This window comes from Palaemon carinicauda, chromosome 5 (genome assembly GCF_036898095.1).
Source record: "Palaemon carinicauda isolate YSFRI2023 chromosome 5, ASM3689809v2, whole genome shotgun sequence".
NCBI classification, from domain to species: domain Eukaryota; kingdom Metazoa; phylum Arthropoda; class Malacostraca; order Decapoda; family Palaemonidae; genus Palaemon; species Palaemon carinicauda.
In genome coordinates, this window is record NC_090729.1 from 112,879,897 (window position 1) to 112,907,396 (window position 27,500).

General features: G+C 36.2%; 1 protein-coding gene across 1 annotated transcript in view; it reads left to right on the plus strand.

The window, feature by feature from the left end:
- LOC137640516 (putative neural-cadherin 2) overlaps window positions 1-27,500 on the plus strand; it is a 41,212-nt gene that overhangs the window by 10,693 nt on the left and 3,019 nt on the right. Inside the window, exons 4-19 of the mRNA XM_068373041.1 lie at window positions 3,280-3,426; window positions 5,461-5,637; window positions 10,059-10,461; window positions 10,858-11,060; window positions 11,797-11,966; window positions 13,260-13,428; window positions 14,939-15,280; window positions 17,223-17,549; window positions 18,367-18,524; window positions 18,959-19,289; window positions 19,557-19,796; window positions 20,102-20,449; window positions 20,961-21,288; window positions 21,852-22,041; window positions 22,599-22,831; window positions 24,218-24,529. Coding sequence (XP_068229142.1) covers window positions 3,280-3,426; window positions 5,461-5,637; window positions 10,059-10,461; window positions 10,858-11,060; window positions 11,797-11,966; window positions 13,260-13,428; window positions 14,939-15,280; window positions 17,223-17,549; window positions 18,367-18,524; window positions 18,959-19,289; window positions 19,557-19,796; window positions 20,102-20,449; window positions 20,961-21,288; window positions 21,852-22,041; window positions 22,599-22,831; window positions 24,218-24,529 — 4,078 coding nt within the window. The remainder of the gene's footprint in view (window positions 1-3,279; window positions 3,427-5,460; window positions 5,638-10,058; window positions 10,462-10,857; window positions 11,061-11,796; window positions 11,967-13,259; window positions 13,429-14,938; window positions 15,281-17,222; window positions 17,550-18,366; window positions 18,525-18,958; window positions 19,290-19,556; window positions 19,797-20,101; window positions 20,450-20,960; window positions 21,289-21,851; window positions 22,042-22,598; window positions 22,832-24,217; window positions 24,530-27,500) is intronic.

Below are 27,500 nucleotides of genomic sequence, written 5' to 3' on the forward strand. Positions count from 1 at the left end.
TTATCTCATTATTTCCTTTCCTCACTGGGCTATTTTTCCCTGGTGGGCCCTTGGGCTTATAGCATCCTGCTTTTCCAACTAGGGTTGTAGCTTAGGTGCTAATAATAATAATAATAATAATGATAATAATAATAATAATAATAATAATAATAACAATAATAATAATAATTCCGGTAATTAAAGACAATTTAATAAGAGGAATCTGAAGAATATTGAACAGATTAGATGAACATATAACTTAATGGAATCTAATTGAGTATTAAATCACGTACAAATTTTAACAGACAATAGTTCGTAAAAGCTAAACGCCATGAATCCAATAAAGAGAAATCATTATTATCATCATCATCATTATTATTATTATTATTATTATTATTATTATTATTATTATTATTATTATTATTATTATTATTATCATTATTATTATTACTTGCTAAGCCACAAATCTCGTTGAAAAAGCAGGATGCTATAAGCCCAAGGGTTCCAACAGGGAGAAATAGCCCAGCAAGGAAAGGAAATAAGGAAAAAATACAAGAGAAGTTTAAGAACAATGACAAGATTAAAATAAATCTTTCATATATTTTCTGATACGATTATTATTACTTGATAAGCTACAACCCTAGTTGGAAAAGCAGGAAACTACAAGAGAAGTAATTAACAATTAAAATCAAATATCTGAAGAACAGTAACACCATTAAAATAAATCTTTCATATGTACAATATTACAATAAATCTTTGATTTAAAATCTATAAAAACTAAAAAAAAAAAAACAAGAAGAGAAATAAGATAAAATACTGTGCCCGAATGTACACTCAAGCAACAGAACTCTACCCAAAGACAGTGAAAAAAAAAAAAAACTTTTTCCAATAACCATCCAGGTCAGAAATTCTCACTAAAGGCAAAAAGTCACAAATGAAAAGCTGCTTCTACGGGCCCTAATTTACATACAAATCCTCTTACATTGAACATTTCATCAAAATATCATCAATGGAACTGATATTGTCTTTTCTTATTCATATTTCCTATTTCGCTTTATTGAAAATGGATTTCTAAAAGGATATATTTGCATAGGAAATATAATATGAATTGATTGTTGGCGTTCAGGGATTCATCGAAAGTCAGAATATATATATATATATATATATATATATATATATATATATATATGTGTGTGTATGTATGTATATATATGTATATATATATATATATATATATATATATATATATATATATATATATACATACACACACACACACACACATATATATATATATATATATATATATATATATATATTTCATATCATCATCATCACATTCTCGTAAGCCTATTGACGCAAATGGCCTTAGTTAGATATCGCCAGTCGTCCCTATCTTGAGCTTTTAAATCAATACTTCTTAATTCATTATCCCCTACTTCACGTTTCATAGTCCTCAGCCATGTAGGCCTGGGTCTTCCAACTCTTCTAGTGCCTTATGGGGCCCAGTTTAAATAATGACCGTACATTTCAATAAGGCTGAAATTCACCTCATAAAACTTCAAGAGTTTGTTTCTCGAAACTACACAATGATGAAATATGAAAAAAATGACATATTTAATCAATTCTTTTTCAATATTATGCAGAGGCCATAGGTTATTAAGAACAATAAAATACAAGAAAAAAAAAAGGATATTTAATATTGTTCTCCTCATTTCCTACTAAACTAAACGTTAAATGAATGTGAATGTCAAACAAAAAAGCAATTTCATTATCTTTCATTATCTTTCCTTGATTAAAAAGCCATTTGTAGAGTCACTAGCATTTTTATTCGTGATGTTTGCTCTTTATTATCATGATGTGGGTTTATGCCTTATGAAAACGCAATATGTTGAATACAAATAAAATAGATGAATTTACATTATGATACAGATACACACACATACACACAGACACACACACACACACACACACATATATATATATATATATATATATATTATATATATACACACATATATACACATATATATACTTATATATATACATACATATATATATATATATATATATATATATATATATATATATATAATATACAGTATGTATATATACATATACATATATATGTATGTATATACATATGTATATAAATATATATCTGTACTTATGAATATAGATCTATACATACCAATACTCATACATACTTACGTATATATATATATATATATATATATATATATATATATATATATATATATATATATATATATATATATATATATGTGCATATACATATATATAATAGAGACTAATGCTTTAGATGCTCAAGTTAAGGATGAGAAGAATCTGTATCAGTATAACAGTGTAGATTCGCCTTTGTCCGATCAATTTCATATACAGAGGAAAACGGCTTTGACAAGTCTTTGCTCGATGAACTGTCTTTGAAAAAAATAATATTTTTCCCTCTTAAAATCAACTCGAACTACTCTTCAACAGACATCTTTAACCGCACAAGCATCGTGTTTTCTAATGGTGCCCAGTCAAATGACCAGTATATGATGACAATAAAACTTGACGCCCTATTATATGTTAGTTTAGTTCAGGTTATGGATAGTTATAGATGCCAGAGATTCTGGGCAAAATAGGCCACACCCCCTGATGATGTCATAATTAATCATGTTGTCTCCCACGTTAACAGCGGTCATAACACATCCCCTTAAAGTGATTATAAGTTAGTATAGTTTGATATTCGCAAAGGGAGGTATTGTGACCACTGCTAACGTGGGAGACAATATGATTGGTTATGACGTCATAAGGGGGGTGGGGCTTATTTTGTCTGGAATCTTTGCGCCGACTATAAGTCTGGTTTTTTCAAAAATTTCACTCGTTTTCTTATTCAATCCTACTTCCCGAAGATATGAAGATGGTTGGATTAGATTTCATGGGGAAATTTTTAACTTATTTTATGGAACTTCGCTGGGATAGAAAATGACCTGCGAGTCTGACGGAAATTAATCACATGGTGTCTATATCTACAAACCCTATAAATTTAGTAATTAGACGGATGTAGTGGGCTGTACCAAAAGTGAAAAGGATACATAGGTATCGTGTGTCATCCAAAAGGGGATAATAACGTATAATATACAAATGTACTACCTACAGTACGTAAAATATTTTTAACAAGCCACTGTGGGTACAAAAACAATTTCAACATTAGCCAATGTACATACTCAAATATGTTTTGCCTTGAGAAGCACAGAAGAAGATTGTTCACAAGGAAAGACTTCTTTTCTGTAGATAATAGAAAGAAGCGGCTTGGGCTGGGACTACTTCGACGTAAGGTCAGAGGGCAGAGTAGGTCAACTGTACGCCCGGCGACCGCTCGATTATGAAAACCCGCTGCATCGCCGTGAACTGGCATTCAAGATACAAGTAACTGACATGGTAAGTTGATCATTTAACTTAGGTTCATGATAATTAGTCCTTTCTCTTTTACAAGTAATCTCACCTTCTTTGCCATACTTATCACTTATGAATAATTAGCTTTATAAATATTGAATTCATGAGTTACACCTGTTCTTACTTGATTTCCTTTGTACTAGAAAAGTTGCTTGTAAATCTTTCAACTTCAATTTTTTCTTATATAAACCATACCTATCACTTACGAATAATTTGCTTTAAAAATATTAAATTCACGAGTTACATATGTTACATGATCTCTCTTGTACCAGATAACTTTGCTTGTACTTTATTTTAAACTTAAATTTTTTCTGTTATAAACAATACTTATCACTTAAGAATACTTTTGCTTTAAAAATATTTTCCTTGTACCAGAAAACCTTACTTGTATTTTTTCAACTTCAATATTTTCCGATGTAATCCATACTTATCACCTATGAATAATTTACTTTAAAAATTTTAAATTCACGAGTTACAGCTGTTGTTACATGATTTCCCTTGTACCAGAAAAGTTTGCTTATACTTTTTTTTAGTACAATATTTTCTGATATAATCCATACTTATCACCAATGAATAATTTACTTTAAAAATGTTAAATTCACGAGTTACATCTGTTGTTACATGATTTCCCTTCTACCAAAAAAGTTTGCTTGTACTTTATAGCTTAAAACTTTTCTGATATTATACATCTAACCCTTCTTTATATTTCCATGTCAATATATTGCCCCACAGAATAGAGCTGTAATCTCACACCTTTGGAGAGAAACTGATACCATTTAGTTATCAATGTTTTGAAATTAACAAAAATGGCGACGTGTATAATCCTCATCTTAAATGAGGCAAAAAGTCAAGAAATATAAGAATATATATGCATTTCATTATTTTAGGATGTGGAGGTTTTTTTATTTATCACTCCATATAAAAACTTAATTTTTTTTCTAAAGTGAGATATTTTGTGCCTTATTCTAGGGGGTGAAGGTTTTTTATTCTTCAAATACATTATTGTACTTAATTTATCATTCCATTTAAAAACTTATTTTTTTTCTGTAAAGGGAGATATCTTTTTCCTTATTCTAGGGCGTGGAGGTTTCTTATATAAATAAAATAATGATTATGATTTCACCCACTTTCCAGTGACCGAACAAAAATAATACATTTATGTACTTAATTTATCTTTCCATTTAAAAACTTAATTTTTTTTAGTTAAGGAGATATTTTTCCCTTATTCTAGGCCGTGGAAGTTTGTTTTATTAATCAAATAGTGATTATGACTTCACCCACTTTCCAGTGATCGAACAAAAATAATACATTCATGTACTTAATTCATCATTCCATTATAAACTTATTTTTTCTATAAAGGGAGATATTTTTCCCTTATTATAGGCCGTGGAAGTTTGTTTTATTAATCAAATAGTGATTATGACTCCACCCACTTTCAAGTGACCGAACAAAAATAATACATCCATGTACAGAATGTCCTCAGCTTATAAACTTAACTGTTGCCAAGAGGCTGTTTGTCAGTCGAATTGTTTGTAAGAGCAATTTATTTAAATGTTGGCCTTAGGTAGGCCTAACATGAATACCAAGCCTATGATATGCAGCTACAAAAGTCAAGAAATAGTCGGATTTCATATGAAATAGATATCAAGTTGTTAGAAGTGTTGTTTTGATTACTGCATTAAATGATATATAATATTGTTTTATTACAGTATCTCTTTATCTTATTTTTGTTATTTTCGTAAGTTGAATTCGAATGTTCGTAAGTTGAAGTCGAATGTTCGTAAGTTGAAGTCGAATGTTCGTAAGTTGAAGTCGAATGTTCGTAAGTTGAAGTCGAATGTTCGTAAGTTGAAGTCGAATGTTCGTAAGTTGAAGTCGAATGTTCGTAAGTTGAATACGAATAATGTTCGTAAGTTGAATACGAATGTTCGTAAGTTGAAGTCGAATGTTCGTAAGTTAAAGACCTTCTGTACTTAATTCATCATTCCATTAAAGAAAAACCTAATTTTTTCTGCAAAGGGAAAAGATGGCTGGACGAACCCTGCCCACGTGGACACAGCATGGGTAAAAGTGCAAATACTAGACGTAAATGACAATGCCCCGACGTTTGACACCACGCATGCCCAGATTTCGATCATGGAGAATACCCCTAAAGGAACTATACTGGGCACTTTTCATGCCCATGATCTTGATAAGGTGAGAGTTTTCTATTGATTTTTTACAGTACAACAGATGTTAGTTGATAGTTTATATAGGACATATCTGTTTTGACGTTGTTACTTTTTTTTAGAATGATTTATTGTTAATTTATTCTCATCATTTATTTATTTCCTTATTTCCTTTCCTCACTGAACTATTTTTCCCTATTGGAGCCCTTGGGCTTATAGCATCTTGCTTTTCCAACTAGGGTTGTAGCTTGGCTAGTAATAATAATAATAATAATAATAATAATAATAATAATAATAATGGAATAAATATCAATCATGTGAGAAGATTGATTGCTCTAATAAATTTGATCACAGTTTTTGAACCCAAGTTCATATTTTCACGCAGTCACGAAAACAATTGAAATATATAGTTTCAAATTCGGTGTTTTATACAAAAAAAAAAGAAAAAAAAAACGAGTCGGGTGTGTTGATAACAGGAATAAAAAAAAGACTCCTCTTCCAGTAAAAACATAGGGACCATTTATTTTGATATTTCGCTCCACTTTGATGTCGAGGATCTTCCCCTCTGCATACATATTAGTTCTTTAGTTTATTCATAAGAAAAAATATGGAAGAGCTACATTCTCAGACCGGCGCAAACATCATGCCCTTGAATATATTAAGAGAAACGACTTTGTTCTAAAATATGTTGTGCATTGACAGACTCTGAGCATTTCGTTTGTGTTATAGGTAGTAGGTTGGCCTGGGCACCAACCGCCCGTTGAGATACTACCACAAGAGAGTTATGGGGTCCTTTGACTGGCCAGACAGTACTACATTGGATCCTTCTATCTGGTTACGGTTCTTTCCCTTTGCCTATACATATACCGAATAGTCTGGCCTATACTTTAAAGATTCTCCTCTGTCCTCATTCACCCGACAACACTGAGATTAGTAAACAATTTTTCTTCACCCAAGGGGTTAACTACTGTACTGCAATTGCTCAGTAGCTACTTTCCTCTTGGTAAGGGTAGAAGAGACTCTTTAGCTATGGTAAGCAGCTCTTCTAGGAGAAGGACACTCCAAAATCAAACCATTGTTCTCTAGTCTAGGGTATTGCCATAGCCTCTGTACCATGGTCTTCCACTGTCTTGGGTTAGAGTTCTCTTGCTTGAGGGTACACTCGGGCACATTATTCTATCTAATTTCTCTTCCTCTTGTTTTGTTAAAGTTTTTATAGTTTATATAGGAATTATTTATTTCAATGTTGTTACTGTCCTTAAAATATTCTATTTTTCCTTGTTTCCTTTCCTCACTGGGCTATTTTCCCTGTTGGGGCCCCTGGGCTTATAGCATTCTGCTTTTCCAACTAGGGTTGTAGCTTAATAATAATAATAATAATAATAATAATAATAATAATAATAAGGGTTTTTGTGGCCAAAGTGGTAAACTTCCTTGCCTGGTAATCGGCAGACTAGGGTTCGAGTCCCACTCAAACTTGTTAGTTCCTTCGGTCGTTGCAACATCGCAATCCTTGTGAGCTAAGGATGGGGGCTTTGATGGAGCCTCTATGACTATCTGCCGAGTTATCAGGAGCCATTGCCTGGCCTTCCCTGGTCCTAGCTTGAATAGAGTGGGGATCTCGGTGCTGATCATATGTATATATGGTCAGTCTCTAGGGCATTGTCCTGCTTGCTAGGGCAATGTCACTAACTCCTGTCTCTGCTATCTATGAGAGGCCATTACACCTTTAAGAGACTCTTTAGCTATGGCAAGCAGCTCTTCTAGGAGACGGACACTCCAAAATCAAACCATTGTTCTCTAGTCTAGGGTATTGCCATAGCCTCTGTACCATGGTCTTCCACTGTCTTGGGTTACAGTTCTCTTGATTGAGGGTACACTAGGGCACACTATTCTATCATATTTCTTTTCCTCTTGTTTTTGTTTTTGAAGTTCTTATAGCTTGTATATAAAAGATCTATTTTAATGTTGTTGCTGTTCTCAAAATATTTTATTTTACTTGTTCATTACCTGTCTTGTAATTTATTTATTACCATGTTTCCTTTCCTTCCGGTGCTATTTTTCCCTAATGGAGCCCTTGGGATTATAGCATCCTACTTTTCCAATTAGGTAGCTCAGCTAGTAATATTAATGATAAATAATATTATTTCCTTCATCATAATATCTTGCAAAATTTAAAAATTCTGAATTTTCTGCATTACGAGAGAACCCTTGCCGTCAGTCTTTGCAAGAAGAATAAGAAAAAAGTTTTTTTATCACCCTCCGAGGATCCATTGTCAAGAGAGGTGATGAAAAATCCGAAAACATTATGTTTACTTTCATGTTTGCCGAAAAGCAGGTTTTTTAATTGCTTTAGATTTGAAGGAAAATAAAAACAGTGCTGGACCTCATGAAGATTTGTATCACAAGTTAATACTATTGAATAAATATGGATATAAATTTATACGAATTTTTTGAGTGGTGATTACGTATTGAATCCTGTATGAGACCTATCAGTTCATAAAGATTATCACTCATTCACCACTACGATTATGTCAAAAATAATAATAATAATAATAATGATAATAATAATAATAATAATAATAATAATAATAATATTAATAATAATAATAATAATAATAATGAAGAAATTATTTTCATAATTACATTTATTGAACAATACTATCATGCCAAGTTATGTAAGCTATACGCAACAAAGGATATTCCTATCTTAACCCTCCTTTCTATATAAAAACACATAGAAGTCATTTTTAAACTACTGATTATTATTATTATTATTATTATCATTATTATTATTATTATTATTATTATTATTATTATTATTATTATTATTATTATTATAATTATTATCCTGGTTATTATAATAATAATTATTATCATTGTTATTATTATTATTATTATTATTATTATTATTATTATTATTATTATTAATATCATAAGCATTATTATTATTATTACTATTATTATTATTATTATTATTATTATCATTTTCCTGATTATTATAATAATTATTATTATTAGAAGTATTATTATTACGAATATTATAAGTATTATTATTATTATTATTATTATTATTATTATTATTATAAATCACAAAGTTATAAAACCAAAAAAAAAAAAAAATAACCATAGTTATTTTCCATACCAAAAATAAACAAAACATTACGTAATCCCATCATCACTTCAAACACACGGTCAACATTAACTTGTTTGAGTCTCAGCATCGATACGAGCTCAAACAAACAAACTTCATAACACACTCGAACTCCATCGATCCGGTGTTTGAAGGGAAGCAATTTCTTTAGCTCAAACAAGGCTGTCTTTCCATCTCTTCATGTGGGTGAGATGAGATGCCATACATTTCTCTTTAGCGATTAGAACCGGATTTTTGTGATGCTGCTTCGTAATTTGTAATAACTTGAATCGAATGGCGTGAATATATATATACATATATACATTTAAACATAAATATGTGTGTGTGTTTGTGTATATATATATATATATATATATATATATATATATATATACTGTAGATCATATATATACATATATATATACATATATAAATATATATACACACATATATATATATACAGTATATACACACATATATATATATATATATATATATATATATATACATATATACTGTAGATCACACACACACACACACACACACACACATATATATATATATATATATACATATATACTGTAGATCACATATATATACATATATATATATATATATATATACATACACATACATATATATATTTATATATATATACATATACATATGTATGTATATATATATATATATATATATATATATACAGTATTTATATATATATTTATATACATACATATATATATTGGTCATAAAGAAGGAATGGAAAATATCCTTCAGTGCGACGTAAGATAATTAAATTTCTACTAAAGAGAGTAGAAGACTTCACAATGAGGTCACACTCCTCGTCAGGCTGGGAGGAGCGTAGAGAGGAAAGATCTCCTCCACCCTCTTTTTTTATGTGGGCTACTACCCAAAATTGGGAGAAGTGCCTTGATATATAGATAGACGATATATAAACTCATGAGCTGTTCTTGATTTTCTGGTCAATTAAGCTCCAGATAATCAAAGGGACTGGGTTTAACAATAGACAACATATTATATCATCCTTAATCATTAAGATGTCCATTATGAGAAGAGCGAATTAGTATATTTACCTTCAGGGTTTAAACTTTTCGGGCAATTTCCTTAATTTGAGGTAATTTGCATGGTTTTAAGGTAATTTTTAAGGTAGTTTCGGTTTTACTAGCTTCAAATATAAGGAAATTGGAAAAGTTTTAAGGTAATCTAAGGTAAAAAACAGCAGCATCTAAGGTAATGGCCATATTCTTAAGTTTAAACCCTGCTTACCTCCTACTCCAAATCACCGACGCTGAAAGGGCGAGAACGGCTTGATCAACTACAAAATCACTAACCTCGAAGACGTCCTTGAGATCGACGACGAAGGCGTCGTCAGGATTAAAACGGATTCCTTCGACAGGGAGTCCCTGAAGGTAGATGCGCCCATCATTAATATATTGGGCGTTGATCGTGGCCAGCCTCCTTTAACATCAACGGCTACCCTTAGTCTGTCTGTTTTGGATGTGAACGACAGCCCGCCTTACCTCCTCCCACCAACAGTCTTCCATATACAGGAGGGAGCGCCTCCTACGAGGCTGGGTCTCCTGAGGGCTTACGACGAGGACAAGTGGTCCTTAGGGAATGGTCCGCCCTTCAATATTTCTTTTGCACCGATGAATCCAAAATATATCCAAGAACTCATTGATCTGCAATTTAGCAAAAGTAAGTTTGATTTTGCTACAATGCATTTGTTAACTAATCTACTTGAACTAATGGACTGTAAATATACAGTATCATCAATATATTTCTTAAACGCATCAAAAAGTAACATTTGTAAAATAATGCTCAGTTGAAAGTATTGGAATTTATTCAAAAAGAATATTGTAATAATATCAAGATACTAATGATTCATACAATATTTAAACAATGATGATTCACGTTTTCATATCTCCACATCAAATACATAGATTATTTGTCTATAATATTCAATATTTATTATTTTCCTAATCCAATTATCAATTTCTCCACATACAATAACAACTCATTCGAATACACTTCCATAAACCCTCATCCATATATACATACACACAAACACATATACTGAAACATCCCATCCAGAACTGGACAGCGGGAGAGGGGCGGCCACGCTGTGGACGAGAAAACCGATCGACCGAGAGGAGCATCAGCAGCTGGACATTCGGGTGAAGCTGACGGATGCCAGAGGGTTGAGCAACGCTCACACGGTCACGGTGGTGGTGGATGACCTCAATGACAACCCCATGAAGCCCGGGAGGAAGACCATCTACCTCTACAAGATTCAGGTGAGACAGAACAACCTGCCCAAAGGTTTAGTGGAGTTTTAAAGGTTATGGGGCCTTATTGGTAACGTCTGTACCTACTGATCTCCAGATGGAGGTTCAAGTCCCGCTCAAACTTGTTGGTTTCTTTAGCGTCTGCAACCTCACCATCCTTCTGAGCTAAGGATGTAGGGTTTGAGGGAGCCTATAGGTGTTCATGATGAATCATCAGCACCCATTACCTGCCCCTCCCAGGTCCTAGCTTGGTTGGAGAGGGGGCTTGGGTGCTGATCATACGATATATAGTCAGTCTCTACGGCATTATCTTGCTTGCTAGGGCAATGTGACTGTCCATTGCCTCTGCCATTCATGAGCGGCCTTTAAACCTTTGGTATTTTTCTGTTTTCTTTCTGGTGTATTGGTTGATATTAAAGAGCTCATGGAGACGCATTCTCGTAAAAAGGGCGTTGCATTCAAATGATTTCAACAACTGTATAATCTTGCAATACAATTAAAATACAGGATCGCGCTCACTTCTTACTATGCTGTAATACAAGGAAGCCCTAAAAAGAAAATTCAACCCAAGTTGTTCCTTTGGGATAGAGGATAATAAAAAGTAACAGAAATACATTATTGTAACCCCAGGAAAAAATATCATACAATATAATATAAGATGATTCACAAATATTTATTTTTGTCTTACACCATTTGGAAAAGATGGCACACAATAATAAATAGAAACTGAATTGCTTTCCCTCAGGATAGAGGAGGGAGGATGAATGTGCCCTTGGGCCGAGTCTTCGTAGAAGACCCCGACGACTGGGACCTGAAGGACAAGACCTTCGAGTGGGCGACGTCCGGCCATCCACTCTTCACGTTGGACCAGCAGGATGGCACAATCTACGCTTCTAGCCAGGTCAGAGAGGGAAGGTGAGTTCAAGTTGATGGATTGTTTGCTTGATTTGAAATGTTAACCCAAAGGTTACAATCACTTTTTACAACACCAAATGTACTTTTTGCATAGCCACTACAACATTTACATATATGAAAAGATCTGTTTTGATGTTACTATTCCCAAAATATTTTATTCGAATTGTGCATTGTTTCTCATAGGGTTTACTTATTTTCTCGTTTCCTTTCCTCAATGGGCTATTTTTACCTGTTGGGGCCCTTGGACTTATAGTATCCTGCATTCCCAACTAGGGTTGTGGCTTAGCTAATAATAATAATAATAATAATAATAATAATAATAATAATAATATAGCTATCAGTTATTCTTAGGTAACCTTTGATTTCTTTCTGCTTTTGATAATCTGGATAATAATTGCCAAAGGAACGCACAAAATATAATGCTTTCACCTTGCCAAGTTAGAAGAACACAGAACGGAAGAAGGGAGAGAAGAATGTGGGAATTAACTTGCAGAAAGAGATTCCCAGTAAACAAATGTTGGAAGGCGTGCCTTGATGTATACTACTTTATAAACATTTCACTTAATTATGTAGATAACATAATTCTATGCCTTCTCTTCATCAAGAAATCAAACCATTGGTTATTTGCTGAACATGGTCTGAACAAAAGACCACAATAACCCCCGGTTACAAACTAATAGGAATTCTAAGGGGACCACTTTGGCTCCTCTCTTTCCATACATTTAGTGTGGAAGCTCATGTGTGTTACATCTACAACGTCTCATAGATGAAAATTGGGTTGTAATAAAATATATTGTAGACCATTATGTTGTAGGTTGTAGCTACATCCACAACGTCTCATAGATGAAAATTGGGTTGTAATAAATGATATTGTATACCATGATACTGTAGGTTGTGGCCTCTTAATACACAATGTTAAAAATTGGCATTAAAAAACGGTAAATGTCTGGCAATATTTATTCCAAGATTTTTACCGTTTTAAAAACGGATATATTGACGTAAAGGAGTGATATTACGGTCACCAACCCGTAAATATAATAGAAAAGCAATTTGAATTACGGTCACCTGTATTTAACAGAAATACAGCTGTGAACAGTGTATTCTTACTGAGAATTTTTGATTAAAATTACGGTTTTTTTTTAACATTGTAGTAATAACCATAGTCATCTCCAAATATTTTGAGCACCATTTGATATATAGGAAAAACTATTCAACAAACACATTCATTGAATCCCTTGTTTACCTTGAGCATTAATCCTTCTTAATGTGGAACGATTTAATCGTGCCTTCCAGGTACCTCCTGGAATTTTCTGTGAGCGACAGAGTTTCCAGGCAGAGGGGCGTCCCCGCCAATGTGACTGTCATAGTCAAGACTCTGGAATACAGGACGCTTCTGAATGCTGCTCCCATCACTCTCTTCCCCGCTACACCAGATAAGATCACTAAGGGTTGGAATCCTGTGGTAAGGAAATGCATTTGTGAGCTCTGGTGAATCCGGTGCGTTTGTAAATGTAATATTTGTAACATAAGAGTTCACTTTGCTTGGAGAAGCAAGCGTGCGAGGTACAAAATTTTGTTGAATTTCAAAAAGGGAAAAAAATAAATGCATAATCCATTTTATTAATTCAACATTAAATTTCTTAGTGCGTTTTCATATATCATATTTATATGGTATTGAAGTCTTGGTTATAATAAAATTAAATAATTACTAAAAATATACCTTTGTCAATATTTTTGAGCAGTCGTAAAAGTGGCAAGTAGCAGCTGATACACTTTCATCATAAAGAGTAATAAACTATTATTTACTATCTAGAGAAATTGCAATCTGGCATTTGACAGTTACTCAGAGTAACCTTCTTAGTGAAGTATTATAACAAGTAATTTTTTTGTCTCACCTTTCCAAATAGCTTTGATATTCCATCCGAGGAGCTTAATTCAGTTGCAATATCTTTAAAGATGTCTTTCAATATAGTGATGCCTGGTAGTGTCTTCCAGGAATCCCTGCATTTAAAATCGCCGCAGAGATTCCGGGCGAAATAAATCCCACCCCCCGATGACGTCATAGCCAATCATGTTGTCTCCCGGATCAACATGTGACTGCTTCTAACGTGGGATACGTGATTGGCTATGACGTCATCAGGGGGTGGGGCTTATCTTGCGGAATCTGTGCGGCGACTATAAAGATTATCAAGAATCACTAAATTGAAAGATATCTTTAATGATATTGCAACTGTGAGACTTGAGCTCCTCAGGTGGAATGTCAAACCTATTTGGAAAGGTGAAGCAAAATATTTCTTGACATAATACTTCACTAAGGAGGTTTAATAGAGTAACTCAAATGCCAGATAGAACTTTCTCAAGTTAGAAAAGTATACTTTCCTACTCTTAATGATGAAAGTATATCAGCTGCCACTTGCTACTTATACGATTGCTAAAATAATATTGACATCTTATCCCGGTGACGTCACTTTTACCTCATAATACGAACAATATTCCACAGACCTTACGACAGAATTTTTGTGGGACACAATAATGGTATACCATCCATACCATGAAATATAAGCCCCTGGGCTTATAGCATCCTGCTTTTCCAACTAGGGTTGTAGCTTAGCAAGGAATAAAAATAATAATAATAATAATAATAATAATAATAATAATAATAATATTAATAATAATAATTAGAGGGACGCTTAGTAGAGCGCAGACCTACACCGCAGCAACTTATTTCTTGACCTTTCGTTCGACCTTGACCCTGACCTTAACATGTATTAATTGGCGTGGACTTTCATACACAGCTTTTCCAACTAGGGTTGTAGCTTAGCAAGTAATAATAATAATAATAATAATAATAATAATAATAATAACGTGAATGATTATGATTCAGACTTCATTGAGTGCTCACATATGCGTTTAACTTGAACAACAAAATTTAACAATGTTCTTATTCACAAGGCCATTTTTCATCTCTTCAGGAGGGCGGTGGCGTCTTGGGTAAACTCACAGAAGGAATCCTCGCCATAGTTGGGAAAGAGGAACATATACCCGAGGTCGTCAGCGTTTATGGCAGCGGCGACAGAGGTCAAAGAGACACCAAACGCAAGAAAACAGAGGAATCTAAGTTTTCATCTTTGGTCGTTCGACATCAGCAGCATAGTCAGGAGACTCTCGCTTCTTCTTCTTCTTCTTCTTCTTCGGGAGATCCTTCGCCGTCTGCGCCTATCGTTTCTGTGTGGCTCACCGTCAGAAACAGGACAGGAGGAGACTTCATGAATCCTGTGAAGCTCAAAGGTCTGCTTAGCCTTCATAAGAAACAGGTGGGTTTCGATTAGACCATTAAGCTATTTGCTGCATTTAGTATTGGTTCTCGTAAATTTTGGTCAGTTTATTTACTATGTCATAATTGATGTTTCGGGCTTTATTACTTGGCGTAACTACAAACAGAGAATACTAAATACTCAAGAAAACTTCGGTTAAAGTGTAAAGTCACCGTTGCCTCCACATAAAAAAAAATAAAAAAAAATAAAAAACATGAGTTTTGATTCAACTAATCAGCTATATGTTGCACTTTTGTACAGGTTCTCATATATTTGATGGGTTTATTTACAATGTCATAGTTGACGTTTCAGGCGTATAACTATTGTACAGAAAATACTAAATACTCAAGAAAACACCGGTTAGCATCTAAAGTCACTGTTCAAACACTAAATATTCATGAAAGTTACAGGGAGGAAAGATTTTTTTCATTAACATACTATGCTTTTGATCATCCACTGACAAAACCTCAGAACTTTTAAAGGTTTAATGGCCGCTCATGAATGGCATAGGCAAGGGACAGTGGCATTGCCCTATCAAGTAGGACAATGCCCTGGAGACTGACCATAATACATATGATCAGCGCATAAAACCCCTCTCCACCCAAGCTAGGACCAAGGAGGGTCAGGCAATGGCTGCTGATGATTCAGCAAGTAGACCTAAAGGCTCCCCCAAACCCGCTATCCTTACCTCACAAGGATAGTGAGGCGTTAAAAGGCCACTCATGAATGGCAGAGGCAAGGGACAGTGACATTGCGCTATCAAGTAGGACAATGCCCTAGAGACTGGCCAAATAACCCTAGTACCAAGGAGGGCCAGGCAATGGCTGCTAATGATTCACCAGATAGATCTAAAGGCTCCGCCAAACACCCCCCCCCCACCCCCATCCCATTTAGCTCACAAGGATGGTGAGGTTGCACCTACCAAAGGAACTATCGAGTTTTAGCTTGACTCGAACCCCAGTCTGGCAATCACCAGGCAAGGACGCTACCACCACGCCACCGCAACTCTAAACACACTCAACACAACTGGAATACATTTCATGCAACAGGAAAATCCATGAATATATCATAAACTTCAATGCATTGAGATGATGCCCCTCCTTTTTTAACACGAATCTTATCCAGTCAAAAGTCAAGATCTAGATATTCCTCATTCCCTAACTTTGTTCAAAATTAGCTTAAATAGTCATTAACACCTTTAAATACTTCATGTACGCTTAAAAATTTGCCGTAAAAAAACGGTAAAAATCCTTGAATGAATGTTGCCAGGCATTTAGCGTTTTGAAAACGGATATATTGACGCTAAGGAGTGATAATACGGTCACCAACCCGTAAAAGATAAGAACAAAGTAGGGTAAAAATACGGTCGCTAGTATTTCACTGAAATACGGTTGAGAATAGTATATTTTTAAGGAGAATTCCTGATTAAAATAACGGGTATTTTTTTAAGTGTAGAAATGTAATCACCGCTTATTTTGAAAGCCAATTAAGCTTAAAAGCAAAAAACTCTTTATTCATATTAGCCTATACTGAATTTACATAATTCTCTCTCTCTCTCTCTCTCTCTCTCTCTCTCTCTCTCTCTCTCTCTCTCTCTCTCTCTCTCTCTCCATACAATACATACACGAGTACACAAACACAGGTACTGCTTACAGATAACCCAATGCGCGTAAATAAGTTGGAAGCAATGCTAATTGAATTCGTAACCACGTGCCTTTGATTATGATAAGTTTAATTACAAAATTCACATAAAATGACATGTGCAAAAGAATTTTGCTTCTGGTGCATGAATAATTTAACGCAGTTGAAAGACTTGCGCAAAAAAAAAATTTAATATGTATTTGAAATGCATTCACATAAGTTTATTAATTTAAAGGAAATCACAAAATGAAAATATTACATTTGGAAACTGATTAAGTGAAGTTTTTCAATTTTATCTCAGCTGGAAATATCGACCGGACTGAACGTCACCATAGAAGGAATGGACAACATTTATTTAGGCCTGAAAAACAAATACCGTCATCGCAGCCAACGGAAAAATCAACTTGGTGCTCTGAAGTCTCGGAAAAAAACTATTTCGAAGATTCAAGAAATTAATGCGTTCGCCTTTGGAAGAATCGGGGATAAAGAATCTGATAATGGAGGAAAAACTGGGAAGGAAGAAGAAGGATTTGTAAACACGGACTTCTACACAGCGCGATACAAAGCGGACGCCAGCGGGGGCCCGAGCACTATGGCATCAGTGTCTTCAAGTGTCATCCATCTACAGGTACGCACAAAATTGGCTATGACGTCATCGGGGGGTGGGACCTATTTCGCCCGGAATCTCTGCGGCGACTATAAATGCAGGGATTCCTGGGAGAGATTACCAGGCATCACTATACTGATAAATATGTGTTCAAGAATACTTCGTGGTGTCTCGAAGCATCAAAGAGACTGCGTTCTGTTGTTTTTCACATTTTTCAGATAAGCATAAAAAAATCCTGAATTGCATTCATAACTACATTTATATAATATATATTTCTTCGTTTATAAATGTGTTTAAGATTAATGGGTGGTGTCTCGAAGCATCACAGAGACTGTTTTCTATTGTTCTTCCAATTTTTCATATAGGCATAAAAAAAACCTGAATTGCATCCATAACTACAGTTATATAATATATATTTCTTCGTTTATACATGTGTTCATGATTCATGGGTGGTGTCTCGAAGCATCACAGAGACTGTTTTCTATTGTTTTTCACTTCAAATTTGTTTAAATGATATTTTTTTTACAAGTGTTAAACATCAGAAATAGCCAAATTCGGCTGAATCCCTCGTCAGGCTGGGAGGAGCGGAGAGAGGTTAAAGGTCTCGTTTTGTTTCTTTGTTTGATGTCGGCTACCCGCCAAAATTGGGGAAGTGCCTTGACATATTAATTAAAACATTACATTCTTTAACTGATCATTTACTTAAGAATGAGTAATCAAACAATGTATTTTCTTAGGTAAATTGCATTAAGATTAAAGCTACCTATTCTGAAGAGGGGGAAGGATCTAATTATTAAAGGGAGATTAATTACATATATTAATTAAAGCATGTCTCTAGGTCATAGATACAAATAACACTTCGCTAGTGACGCCTCGTCTCAAGCACTTTTATGACTGCAAGAGTCCTTCAATGTCTCAACCCCGTCAGGAGCAGGCTTGCTTGCCAGGTTCCTGTCTCAATGGTGGCCGGTGCGTTCAGTTCTCAGACGGAAAAAGGTAAGACAACTAACTGCTAAGATTGAATAACTTTCCCCCAAAAATGTGCCTGATCCAAAATACATGAGATACAAGCTAAAAATGTCTTAAGGTGGATTTACACGGTCGAACAATTCGTCGAACACGGTTCGACAGACAAGTGTTTGAAGTGATGTTCGAACGTGTGAACGGGGTATTTGGTTGTCGAACACGCTCGTCGAACGTTTCGAAGAAAGTCTGTTCTCGCCTGATTTTGTGGGCAGGGCGACATTGTCTACAAACCTTATGTATTTGTGGCTGACTCCACATCTTCGAACCGTTTGAAAACAGGTTCATCAATCGGGTTCGACGAACCTTTCGATCGTGTAAACTCGGCTTTACTGCCATATATGGATTTAATTAGATCATGGCTAATCCACTAGTAACTGAAGACTTTCTATCTGGGGTAACGACAGGTGCATATGTCCAGGAGGCTCAGTCGGTTTCAACTGCAAAGTTCTCTCCCGATCTTTCATGGGTTCTGGATGGTCATGGCTGCCTTCCATTCCACCATGTTTCCCATCCACAATGTCTTTGAAAATCCTGACACAGCAGAGGGAGGCACTTCTGCTCTACTCTGGGCCTATTGAAATCGGCGATGAAAAGCTACCCTTCCTGGCCATCCAGCTGTCTGATGGCTACCCTGAACTAGTAACCAATAGCTGGGCTGGCAGGGCAAAGTTACAAGTTGGTACTCGAGTAAATGATGGATTTTGGCATACAATACACGTCAGATGTGATCACTGGGTAATTCTTTTATTCACATGAAAATATTGTTTTATTAAGAGTTTTCTATTGTAAAATTTTGCTGAAAAAATATTGATAATTGTCATTGTACTTAACTATAGAATATTATACTGCTAAGATTAGTTTCTATCTGACAAAACTGTCAGTACATTTGAATATCAAGAAAGAAAAATTGTGCGATTTCAGGTTTACCTTTAACATATCTTTCTAGATTTTTATAACTTTAGACTCTGTTGTAAACAGCTTTGCTTTTGTCATTTGGAAAAGGGACTTTCAATGGTGACTGATGCGTGTGGCCAGGGCTGGAACCACCAAAGTAACGACACCCACTGTGCCACTAGAGCTTTATGGACGCACCCAAATCGCCTGGGATCATGGGTTGTATCAAGTCCACTTCAAGTGGGTGGCTTAGCCCATGATGGTGATTACCAGGCTCGTGGGTGGGCTGAAAGACCAATTACACAGCCGCTACATGGATGTGTGTCACATATTACAATTAATGGTGAGGTGAGAGCAGAAATAAATTCTTAAGGCTAGATGTAGCAATGCTGTTTTTTATGTGTGACTAGAGTATATATTGCGATATATTGCGTAATGGAATGTCAGTAATTTTGCTTTTTTTTTAATTGAAACTGTGCATACTACTACATTTTCTATTTCTATTGATGAATTCATGTATTTTCATTGTTTCCACCCCCAAAATACAAGAAACAGAAAAATACCACATGATATTTTAATCACCAAAAGTTGACTTCAGTTATGAATACATTATAATATAAATATGAGATCAAAACTTTAAACATTCTTTGCAGCTCTTAGACCTAGGTGAACCGCCATTCAGTCAAGGCAGTACGCCAGGGTGCCGAATACAAGAAAAGGGTTGTGTTGGTGAGCCAAGTGATTGCAGTTTGCAGGAAGCCTGCCAAAACGAGCTTCAAGAACCGAGATGCATTTGCCAAGGGAGTTTCACGGGGTCAGAGTGTCAACCGCTTTCTACACCAGCAACGCTAGGTCCATCTTCATATTACAAAGTGGCCTTATCTTTCACACCTTCCCATTACATGCTGACGCTGCAAATTCGAATGAAGGCACAAGGGCAGCCGGAGGGATTACTCATACATGTGGCAGACAGCCATGTTCAGCATTCACTCTCAGTGCAGGTAACCAGTCCTGGTTTCACTTCACAGTTGATTTACAACCTGTGATATCCATGTTTCGGCCGGTATTTATAAACACATAAATATAGTTTCAATTATCCTCAGGGTTAACATAAGCAATTTTGACTACTTTGATGTAGAATTCAGTGCTGCCTACTTCATAGATAGATAAAGCATTGAGGAATCTAATACACGAAGAAACACTGTTTTAGTCTGGGTAGCGCTTGAGCTAGTCTGTTTCTATATGACTTGTATATTCATGGTCATAACCAATCATTATTTTAATCAACTTTCCTAGATATCTATTCAACATTCTTCTAACACCTTGATATTACTCCAACACTAAAGCTTCAAGCAGGAAAGGCCTGTCTCTAAGAATCAAGAAATGGCGAGGGTAGTGCTTAAGCTAGTCTAGTTCTATATTCCTTATTTATGATTAACATAAGCAATCATTATTTCAATCGACTTTCATAGATATCTATTCAAACTTCTTGATTTTACTCCAACAAAAAAGCTCCACGCAGGAAAGGCCTGCCTCGAAGAATCCAGAAATGGTGAGAAATTGCAAATTGTTTGCATTGAAGGATTCGTCATCGGGGACAATAACTGGCACCTGCTTCGAGCAGAACGATATGGCCACAATCTGAAGATCTCCATTGACGATGGTGACGGGTTCCTACAGAACGAGTCTTTCCCAAGCCTTGTGACTCACGCGGATGAAGATTGGGTCAGAGAGATGCCCGTCCCCTTGGAAGTGAACAAAAATGATGGCATTACCATTGGGGGTATGCCCGAGTACACGGGTACCAAGCTGATTGCAGTGCATGACGATTTACAGGGAGGTAAGAGATTGTGATAATGTGGTATGAAAACGACCTCTAAATTACATATTTTGAATAGGATAGAGTCAGTGTCATTTACAAAATAGTAAATATACTTAAATAAACTTGTTTATTTACATGCATATGTTTGTGTGTATATATATATATATATATATATATATATATATATATATATATATATATATATATATATATATATATATACAGTATATATGGCCTCTTCTCTATCTTTTCTGATCAGTCCTGCTATGTCTATGCCCAACATCCACAACTTTAAAGGTTACTCTTATCTAGAACACAAGTGCCAGTGTAACGTTTCAACCTAATGTTGTAATCAATAATTGCCACTCTAAGCACATGCAAATGGTATGACGACTTTTTTTCTGTCTATCTTTCATTAATATTGTTTAAAAAAAAAATTCTAAGCAATCCATCTTTTCATAATTTTCAAACCATCTCACATCAAATAGAAACCACTACTGTTTAAGTTTAATGAATCTATTTAAAATGCCTGTATACGGTGACATGCTCGTTCGAAACCATTTTTTATGGACTCTTTACAGTATGCATTGATGACCTTCGCATTTCGGGTCATCGAATACCTATACCGCCTGGTGTCAATAACAGCAAATGGGGTCAGGTTACGACCCAAGAGGGACTTCTGCACGGCTGTGTCCTCCCAGACATTTGTCAGAATTTCTCTTGCAAAGCTCCACTCACTTGCAGCCCTACGTGGCCTGAACCATCCTGCAGGTAATGGGAGAGAGAGAGAGAGAGAGAGAGAGAGAGAGAGAGAGAGAGAGAGAGTAGAAGCTATACTTTTAATGTAAGATTGTAATCATTGTATAAGTGCGTTTATGTATATGAAGATTATAAAAAAAACTTGTAATAACAATATTAAGGATTATAACCAACACTATTGAGAGCATCTGTCTTCGTAACATTTCAAAATAACACATAAAAACAACCTTTTACGATCTACGTCCAGCATAGCAAAATGTTACTTGGAATAAAGCAGATCTAGATGAATTCTAAAGCACTCTAGACAAAAGAGAGTTTCAGATAGGTTATGAGTTGATGAGGGAATATGAAGAACATTTTATATGTGTAAATATATATGAATATATATATATATATATATATATATATATATATATATATATATATATATATATATACAGTATGTATATATGTATGTATGTATGTATATATATATATATATATATATATATATATATATATATATATATATATATATATATATATATATATATATATATATATATATACAGTATATCCCCAATTTTCAGTTGTGGCTATGGTCTCCAGTATACTGGTAACGCATGCAGGGACATAAACGAATGCCTCTGGAATCCCTGTCTGAACGGAGGCACCTGCCATAACCTACAACCAGGGTACTTTTGTCAATGCGACAATCGATTCTTCGGAGAAAACTGCCAGTTTCGAAAATGGGACACCAGGAGCCGGACATTCACAGCCCAAGCCCTTATTGCCACGGTCACAGTCTCTCTGCTGGTGATTGGTAATTATAATTCTCTATTTCAGGATGTTGTTACTATTAAAAAAGAGGAGACTTACCGGGCCAGTGAGTCAAAGTGAACTATTTCAGAGCTGACTCGAATAAATTCGGGGAGGGAAAATATCTATCTATATATCTATCTTGGTGCCATGTCCTTGGCGTGGGGTGTCTATTGCCTCCACAGGGTTCTGTCTCTTGCTCTCTGCATAAATTCTCCAGCTGCTACATTCTCACTTAAATCATCCAGTAAGCTGTCCAAAAACTTTTTCCTTTTTATTTGGCCTCTTGCTCTTCTCCTCTATCTTTCTAATAAGGCATAAAAGTTCTATCTTTTCTCTTCTTATTACATGTCGCAGAAATGACGCCTTCCTCCTCCTTATCACTTATAGATGTGATCTCTCCTGTTTTACTCTTCTCAATACTTTCTCACATATAATATATAATATATATTAAATCTAAGGAAAATCCAAAAATGATCAAAGTAAATACTGGCGATAAAAAATAAAAGAATAAAATGTTTTCGGGAGGGATGTGACTAGTCATTATAACCTTTGCAATATCAGATTGGAATAGAGAAAATACTATAGAGCAGAGATGCGAAGATAGGCTATAACTTATAAATTCCATTAGCTTAAAATTGGCTTTCATGTCGGGCTTAGGATCCTGACGAAAATCATTTTGATTTGCACCAGGGACTTTTAAGCTCCACGCAGGAAAGGCCTGCCTCAAAGAATCAAGAACTTCAAATAATACTGAGGGCGTTACATTTGATACTTATAAAAAACTATAGATTGGACATTTTACATCCAAGTTCACTGAAATACACTACTATTATATTTGCAATAACAATACTATACTATACTATAGCCATGCAATACGACGTGGGGACATGGAACCAATCAAAAGAGCAAAGAACATGCAAGTGATAAGGAGTGTGGGGCGTCAGCAGATAAGATAAATGGATGTCGTGAGGAGGTATATTGGTGGGGTCGTTACTGCTAGGACCATCTGATTAAATAATTTTCTTTATAGAGAAAGTGACATTTTACTCGTTAATGTCATGGGACTGAGGTACGGAGATGTAAGAAATACAAATAAAGAAAATTGACTCGAGCAGCCGACTCTGCTATACCGTTGAACTAATATGGTGGAGATAAAAAAAAAATTGAATCTCTTTAGCATCATCGTCTTTTATTTTCTTAAGAATGAGTGTATTCTCCATAAAATCTTACTATTTATAATGATTTCATCACAACACTACTAATTATTACATTTAATAATCCTTCTCTCATAATAAACTACAAATGAATATGCTATTGGATATTCTCACGACTATAAGAATACACCTCACGTCATCTAATATCATCCTTTTTTTCTTTGTATCTCCAGTGCTATTATGTCTTATCTTATCGATAAGACACCACTGTATCCGTAACCAGCGGAGTCTGCAGCACCAGGACAAAGACCAAATGAGGAATAACGGTGACACAGCTAACAGACACTTTCTGAACGGGGATAAACCAGGAGGAGGGAGAAGACGGATCTCCACGGCTAAGATGAAGACGACGACCACCACAGCAGCAGCATCAGAGGATGTGGAAGTCGTCATCATGAACGAGTGTCCGCCGGACGACCCACATTTAGAGTTCATGGAGAGATACCGGTTGTCACATCACTCGTCTTCGCTCGTGGATGATGATGGTGAGATCAGTTTTTATACGTTTATTAATTATTATTATTATTATTATTATTATTATTATTATTATTATCATTATAAGGTAAAGCCCATGGTGGATCTAGGTAAAGCCTATGGTAGATCTGGGTAAAGCCCACCATGGATCTAGCTAAAGCTTACGGTGGATCTAGGTAGAGCCATTGGTAGATCTGGAATAAGACTATGGTAGATCTAGGTAAAGCCCATGGTGGATATAGGTAGTGCCCATGGTGGATCTAGGTAGAACCCATGGTGGACCTAGATAGACACCACGGTGGATTTAGGTAAAGCCCATGGTGGATCTAGCTAAAGCCCATGGTGGATCTAGGTAAAGCCCACGGTGGATTTAGGTAAAGCCCATTGTGGATCTAGGTAAAGCCCATGGTGGATCTAGGTAAAGCCTATGGTGGATCTAGGTAAAGCCTATGGTGGATTTAGGTAAAGCCCATTGTGGATCTAGGTAGAGCCAACGGTGGATCTAGCTAAAGCCCACGGTGGATCTAGGTAGAGCCCACGGTGGATATATGTAGAGCCCACAGTGGATCTAGGTAGAGCCCATGGTGGATCTAGCTAAAGCCCACGGTGGATCTAGCTAAAGCCCACGGTGGATCTAGCTAAAGCCCACGGTGGATCTAGGTAAAGCCCACTGTGGATCTAGGTAGAACCCATGGTGGATCTACGTGAAGCCTTGGTGGATCTAGGTAAAGCCCATGGAGGATCTACGTGAAGCCTATGGTACATCTAGATAAAGCCCATGGTGGATCTATGTAAAGCCTATGGTGGATCTAGGTAGAGCCCATGGTGGATCTAGGTAAAGCCCATGGAGGATCTATGTAAAGCCCATGGTGGATCTAGGTAAAGCCTATGGTGGATCTAGGTAAAGCCTATGGTGGATTTAGGTAAAGCCCATTGTGGATCTAGGTAGAGCCAATGGTGGATCTAGCTAAAGCCGACGGTGGATCTGGGTAGAGCCCACGGTGGATATATGTAGAGCCCACGGTGGATCTAGGTAGAGCCCATGGTGGATCTAGTTAAAGCCCATGGTGGATCTAGCTAAAGCCCACGGTGGATCTAGCTAAAGCCCACGGTGGATCTAGGTAAAGCCCACTGTGGATCTAGGTAGAACCCATGGTGGATCTACGTGAAGCCTTGGTGGATCTAGGTAAAGCCTATGGTGGATCTAGGTAAAGCCCATGGAGGATCTACGTGAAGCCTATGGTACATCTAGATAAAGCCCATTGTGGATCTATGTAAAGCCTATGGTGGATCTAGGTAAAGCCTATGGTGGATTTAGGTAAAGCCCACGGAGGATCTACGTGAAGCCTATGGTAGATCTAAGTAAAGCCCATGGTGGATCTATGTAAACTCTATGGTGGATCAAGGTAGAGCCCATGGTGGATTTAGGGAAAACCCATGGAGGATCTATGTAAAGCCCATGGTGGATCTATGTAAAGCCTATGGTGGATCTAGGTAAAGCCTATGGTGGATCTAGGTAAAGCCCATGGAGGATCTACGTGAAGCCTATGGTAGATCTAGGTAAAGCCATTGGTGGATCTGGAATAAGACTATGGTGGATCTAGATAGAACCCATGGTGGATTTAGGTAAAGCCCATGGAGGATCTATGTAAAGCCCATGATGGATCTATGTAAAGCCTATGGTGGATCTAGGTAAAGCCTATCGTGGATCTAGGTAAAGCCCATGGAGGATCTACGTGAAGCCTATGGTAGATCTAGGTAAAGCCCAGGGTGGATCTATGTAAAGCGTATGGTGGATCTAGGTAGAGCCCATGGTAGATTTAGGTAAAGCCCATGGTGGATCTATGTAAAGCCTATGGTGGATCTAGGTAAAGCCTATGGTGGATCTAGGTAGAGCCCATTGTGGATTTAGGTAAAGCCCATGGAGGATCTATGTAAAGCCTATGGTGGATCTATGTAAAGCCTATGGTGGATCTAGGTAATGCTTATGGTGGATTTAGGTAAAGCCCACGGAGGATCTACGTGAAGCCTATGGTAGATCTAGGTAAAGCCCATGGTGGATCTATGTAAAGCCTATGGTGGATCTAGGTAGAGCCCATGGTGGATTTAGGTAAAGCCCATGGAGGATCTATGTAAAGCCCATGGTGGATCTATATAAAACCTATGGTGGATCTAGGTAAAGCCTATGGTGGATTTAGGTAAAGCCCATGGTGGATCTACGTGAAGCCTATGGTGGATCTAGGTAGAGCCCATGGTGGATTTAGGTAAAGCCCATGGAGGATCTATGTAAAGCCCATGGTGGATCTATATAAAACCTATGGTTGGATCTAGGAAAAGCCTATGGTGGATTTAGGTAAAGCCCATGGGGGATCTACGTGAAGCCTATGGTAGATCTAGGTAAAGCCCATGGTGGATCTATGTAAAGCCTATGGTGGATCTAGGTAGAGCCCATGGTGGATTTAGGTAAAGCCCATGGGGGATCTACGTGAAGCCTATGGTAGATCTAGGTAAAGCCCATGGTGGATCTATGTAAAGCCTATGGTGGATCTAGGTAGAGCCCATGGTGGATTTAGGTAAAGCCCATGGGGGATCTACGTGAAGCCTATGGTAGATCTAGGTAAAGCCCATGGTGGATCTATGTAAAGCCTATGGTGGATCTAGGTAGAGCCCATGGTGGATTTAGGTAAAGCCCATGGGGGATCTACGTGAAGCCTATGGTAGATCTAGGTAAAGCCCATGGTGGATCTATGTAAAGCCTATGGTGGATCTAGGTAGAGCCCATGGTGGATTTAGGTAAAGCCCATGGGGGATCTACGTGAAGCCTATGGTAGATCTAGGTAAAGCCCATGGTGGATCTATGTAAAGCCTATGGTGGATCTAGGTAGAGCCCATGGTGGATTTAGGTAAAGCCCATGGAGGATCTATGTAAAGCCCATGGTGGATCTATGTAAAACCTATGGTGGATCTAGGTAAAGCCTATGG